This window comes from Myotis brandtii, unplaced genomic scaffold, assembly GCF_000412655.1.
Source record: "Myotis brandtii unplaced genomic scaffold, ASM41265v1 scaffold797, whole genome shotgun sequence".
Classification (NCBI taxonomy): Eukaryota; Metazoa; Chordata; class Mammalia; order Chiroptera; family Vespertilionidae; genus Myotis; species Myotis brandtii.
The window spans coordinates 554,501-559,999 of NW_005371210.1; the positions used below are offsets into that span (position 1 = coordinate 554,501).

At 56.0% G+C, this 5,499-nt stretch overlaps 1 protein-coding gene across 1 annotated transcript in view; it reads left to right on the forward strand.

The window, feature by feature from the left end:
* Window positions 1-6: 6 nt before the first annotated feature.
* HEXDC (hexosaminidase (glycosyl hydrolase family 20, catalytic domain) containing) overlaps window positions 7-5,499 on the forward strand; it is a gene marked incomplete at its 3' end in the record, with an annotated part of 10,103 nt that continues 4,610 nt past the window's right edge. Inside the window, 5 exon segments of the mRNA XM_014531248.1 lie at window positions 7-186; window positions 1,967-2,105; window positions 3,597-3,706; window positions 4,773-4,860; window positions 5,090-5,391. Coding sequence (XP_014386734.1) covers window positions 2,022-2,105; window positions 3,597-3,706; window positions 4,773-4,860; window positions 5,090-5,391 — 584 coding nt within the window.

The window sequence follows — 5,499 nt, forward strand, 5'->3', positions numbered from 1 at the left end:
CGCCCTCCTCCAGCGCCCGCGCCCTCTGGGGTCTGCCACCCCGAGCGCTGGCACATGGTGCTCAGCAGGGGACCCGCAGGCCCTCTGGGTCAGCAGTGAGTCGGAACCAGCCCTGTCAAGACACCTACGGTTCTGGATAAGCGAGTTAGCAATGAGGCTCATTCATGAGAACTGAGTCTGAAGAAGGTGAGTCACTTACTCATGGGGTTGGGGGGGGGGTAGGAAGGAAGCCGTCCAGGGCCTGTTGGACTGAAAAGAGTTCTGCCCCGCAGTCCTGGCACTGGGGACGGTGGTGCCATCGAAGGCCACTCCGGGCCGTGGGCCCGGACCTGGGAGCCGCGGACCCAGCGACAGAACTGCGGAAACGAGCAGGGACAGTGGCCCAAGTCCCTGAAATGATCTCATTTCTGTAGCTTCTCGCAGGAGGGAAGCAAAGGAATTAGCGCTCACGACCTGGAGCTGACTTCTCGCTTCTGTTCCTTTGCATTTTAGCAGGAAGCCGGCCGGAAGGTTTCAGGTTGATTCCCGGCCAGGGGCCCAATGCCCAGTGGGGGGCGTGCAGGAGGCAGCCCATGGGGAGAGCATTAATGTTTCTCTCCCTCTCCCTCTCTCTCTAAAAATCAATAATAAAAAAATAATTCTCACGTGCAACAGTCCCCGCTCTTTTTACCCCATTGTTACAGGAGTAACAGGATTTCTGTCTATGAGACGCACACATGACCAATGCAGATTTCTCAGCTCGAAATGCCTCTTTTAAATCTATTCGCTGAAAAGTCGGTTTGGTTTGTAAGATTTTAAAACAATTCAGCTTTAAAAAGCATTGCCGTTTTTCAGAATGTTTTTTCATAAGTTTCATCTACCCCCTTGGCTGGGTAGTTGCCTTAAGAATTTCATCACTGAGATTGTCTTGAATATAATTTCTTTGTTGTTGTTGTTAATCCTCACCTGAGGATATTTTCCCATTGATTTTTAGAGAGAGTGGAAGGAGGGGGAGAGACACAGAGAAACATCGATGTGAGAGACACATCAATTAGTTGCTTCCTGCAGGCGCCTGACCAGGGCCAGGGGTTGAGCCTGCAACCAAGATGCGTGCCCTTAACTGGAATCAAACCCGAGACACTAACCTCTGAGCAAACGGCTAGGGCTGTAATTCCTTTCTAAAAGACATCAAGTGGATTGGTTTCTGAATGCATCTATTTTGTCTCCCCTCTGCACTACAGACTCCTCAAGGCCAGGTTTATGAGCCTGTGCGGAGGAGTAGTTGGAGTTACTGAACTGTATCTGTGACCAATATAGCAAGGGTTTCTTTTCCCATTAATCCTCTGTGCTCTTATAGTAGAAAAAAAAATAAGATTTCCCTATTTCCAGCTGCTTCATTGTCATCCAAACACTCCCTTCACATCAGCATAAGCCAGCCAGCCCTGAGACACGTGTGGCTCAGCCATTTTCCAAACAATTAAAATTTTTGCCCTTAAAAAAATTCAGGTATAGTCGACATGCAGTATTATATGAGTTTCAGGTGAACGAGGTAGTTATTCAACATGCCAATCCATGGCCTGTTTTAAATCCTGGGCAGTTTTCTCTGACCTAGCGGAAATGTTTGCAGCTTCTTCATGCAAGCGGCTGACGTCAGCTCTAGAAATGTAAATATTTGCGATGTTATCCAAAGGAAAATAAAATTGAGGATAAACTTTCTACTAAGACGTATTGAAATAGTGTTTGGAGACACCTGCCTGTTTTCGCTGATGAAGGGCCTTTAAGACGGGAGAATCCCTGCAGGCGCGCCTGTTGCCCCAGACCAGAGCTCCGATGAGGGAGCCAGTGCTGGTCCACTTCAGGGGCAGATCACACTGAGACACACGCCTTGATGTGTGAGCCGTGTTGGGGGAGGGAGTATCCTCCTCGCTCATAGCTGAGCTGGACAGGAAGCAGGGGGCTCGCTCCTAACTCTGACTTTCTCTACCAGGAAGAAGGGCCTGAGCGAGAGGTCTTTGTCGTGTGACTTCCCCCAAAACGGCGAGATGTCGGGCTCCTCGCCGTTCAAGATGCGGTTTGTGCACCTGGACCTTAAAGGAGCCCCGCCGAAGGTCTCGTACCTCTCGGAGGTGGGAGCCCCCTTTACCTCGAGGGGAGCCCCCGGGTTGGTCTCTAAAGGTGCGGGCAGTGTCCTGTAGAAATGTGTGCTCAGAGCTCAGCTGCGGGGTCTGGCTGGGCCACAGAGCAGCCAGGAGAGTCAAAGGGAAAACAGGATGAAGAGACCCCCAACCTCTTCACCGTGGGCTGAATGTGTCCCCCAAAATGATACGTTCAACTCCTGGCCCCTCGCACCTGTGACCGGGACCCGGTTTGAAAATAGGGTCTCTGCAGACATTGTCGACAGGAGGTGAGGGTGTCGGTGGTTTTGTAATTTACAGTTAATTACCGATTACGGTTTTATGACGCATTACGGCTGATTTCTACTCCCAGCTGACGCCCTCCTTCCCTGCAGCCTGTCTCAGAACGTCTCAGGCTCTAGGGCAGTGGTTCTCAACCTTCTGGCCCTTTAAATACAGTTCCTCATGTTGTGACCCAACCATAAAATTATTTTCGTTGCTACTTCATAACGGTAATGTTGCTACTGTTATGAATCATAATGTAAATATCTGATATGCAGGATGGTCTTAGGCGACCCCTGTGAAAGGGTCGTTTGACCGCCAGAGGGGTCGCGACCCACAGGTTGAGAACCGCTGCTCTAGGGAAAGAACGCTTTGCCAGCAATGTCCGCAGGAGTGGACAAGTCAGACGAGCCCTGGGACGGCCTCGCCTGGGCACAGGCTGCTGTTCCCGTATCTGCAGGGGGCCTTCCCTGGTGCCCACAGGGCACCGCTTGTCACCCTGCCAGACGGGAAGGAGGTCCCAGCTCTGTGTCGCACACACGACCTAGTCCCAGCAATCCTGAGGGCAGGAGTTCATATCCTTTGAAATAAAGGTGGCGTAATGGGGAGGGGGAGGGAGCCTGTGAGGTAGCCAGGACCAGCCACTACGCTCCCTTTTATTTTTTTAATATATTTTTATTGATTTCAGAGAGGAAGGGAGAGGGAGAGAGAGAAACACCAATGATCAGAGAAAATCACGGATCGGCTGCCTCCTGCACACCCACCCTGGGGATGGAGCCCACAACCCCGGCACGTGCCCTGACCGGGAATTGAACTGTGACCTCTTGGTTCATAGGTCGGCGCTCAACCACTGAGCCACGCCGGCCGGGCCCCACTTCCTCTACGGTTCCTTCCAGCCGCACACCACCAACCCCAGCCCTGCCGGCCCCCCCGTCTCCTGTGAGCTGCTCTCTGACTGTGGCCGCCTGTCCCTGCTGGCCCGGCCTCCCCCCCGGCTTAGCCGCCATGAGCTGCTGTTCAGGGGCAGCAGCTGTAGAGCGAGTGGTCCCCTCACCCAGTGTCCCTTGAACAGTCACTGCGTTAGAGAGTTTGGCTGACATGACACAGAGCGCACGTTCCAGGCGAGAGTTCCCAGGGAGGAGAGGAGTCCGACAGGGACCCGTGTGCCGAGTGAGAGACGCCGAGTGCTGCCTTGTGACTTCCTCACGCCCCTCTCCCCAGATCTTCCCGCTGTTCCGTGCCCTGGGCGCCAACGGCCTCCTCATCGAGTACGAAGACACGTTTCCCTACGAGGGTCCCCTGAGGCTGCTGAGGGCCCCGCACGCGTACAGGTACCTGCCCACGAGGGTTGCCACCTGCAGAGAAAATGGGGTGGAGGGGTGGGGGCGGCGACCTGGGGGTGCGGGCAGGGCAGGCGAGAATTTCACGACAGTGAGATAATCCCGTCTGTCTTTTTAAATGCACGTCTTCAGCTATAAACATAAAACGAGTTCACAGAATAGTGGAGAAAGTAAGCGAAGCCGTGATCCCCACGGGGCGCAGGTGTGAAGTGCAGGGAGGAGCTCTGACAGGTGCCAGGCAGGGGTAGGAGGCTGCTCCCGAGGCCACAGGGGGTCCCCATGGGAAAGTGGAGGTTAAAGGGGAGAGGCTCAGAGTTCATGACATCGGACATGGTGCTCCGGGTGCCCCCCGCTGGCTTCGAGATCACGGTGTGCATGTGAATCAGTAACAAACAGCCCAGCCTGACCTGTGTGGCTCCGTGGTTGAGCGTCAACCTATGAACCAGGAGGTCACGGTTCAATTCCCGGTCAGGGCACATGCCCGGCTATCAGTGATTCTCATCATTGATGTTCCTATCTCTCTCCCTCTCCTTTCTCTCTGAAATCAATAAAAAATACATTTTTTTAAAAGACTAGACAGGGAGCATTTCAGGCTGTGCCTGGCTGGTCTCTGTTACCACAGGTGACATGTCAATGACTGGGCGTGGCTGTGTCCCAACAAAACCATCAGTGGACACGGAAATATTTCTCTGAATCCTTTAATAACGTAGAAGCCATTTTTAGGTCACGGCTGCACTAACGCCCGCGGGGAATTAGCCCTCGGTCCGCCTGCCGACCTGCGCTGCCATGACTCCGCGTGTGGCAGTTTCTGGTACAGGGACTCCAGCATCCTGGGGTTTGGGTGAGAGTAGCTGGTGAACAGCAAATGTCACCTGAGGCCGTGACAGCCCAAGTCCTAGAGCAGGAGCGTCTCCGGAACCCCAGAATGTTGTGGAGCATTTTGGTGTTAGCGCGTAGATTCCTCGGGAGAGTCCCGGGCGTAGATTCCTCGGGAGAGTCCCGGGCGCTGGCGAGGAGGCCTGGGGAGTGTGAGTGGAGCTGGGACCCTGTCTCGCAGCCCCGGTGAGGTCGCGGAGGTCCTGCGTCTGGCTGCTGCGCACGAGCTCGAGGTGGTCCCCTTGGTGCAGACGTTCGGGCACATGGAGGTGAGTGGGCCGGACGGGCGTCGCCTGCGCCCAGGTGTGGGGGTCGGGGGGTGCTGCAGGGACAGGCTCTCAAAGCCCCTGCGGACAGGCGTGCCCGGCTGAGGGTCAGACCTGCTGGGCAGGGACCTCCGGCCGCTGTCGGAAGTTTGAACCCAGATGCGGCCTGTCCGGTCCAGGCGTGAGCTTCTCTCCCCGTGTGACCAGCCCCCCGCCACGTCCCCTCCCGCAGTTTGTGCTGAAGCATGAGGCTCTCGCCCACCTCCGAGAAGTGGCGCTTTTCCCCAACACCCTGAACCCGCACGAGGCCGAGTCGCTGGCGCTGGTGGGAGCCATGGTGGACCAGGTGCTGGAGCTGCACCCGGGAGCCCGTTGGCTCCACATCGGCTGCGACGAGGTGGGTGCTGCGTCAGGTCTCCGCCCCCAGGTCCACAGGCTCCCGTGTCGTCACGTCAAGGCCACCCCCCACCTCGGGGGAAAAACAGCCCACGCGCCCACACGCCAACGATAGAGAGGGCAGGCGTGGTGGACATCTGCTCCTTCCCCTCGAGCTGCCGTGGAAGGGACCCTCGAGGGGGAGTTCAGGTCTCGGCGAAGAAGCAGGTCGCCCTCCACTGCCGCCGCCTCCCGTGCCCTTCCCCC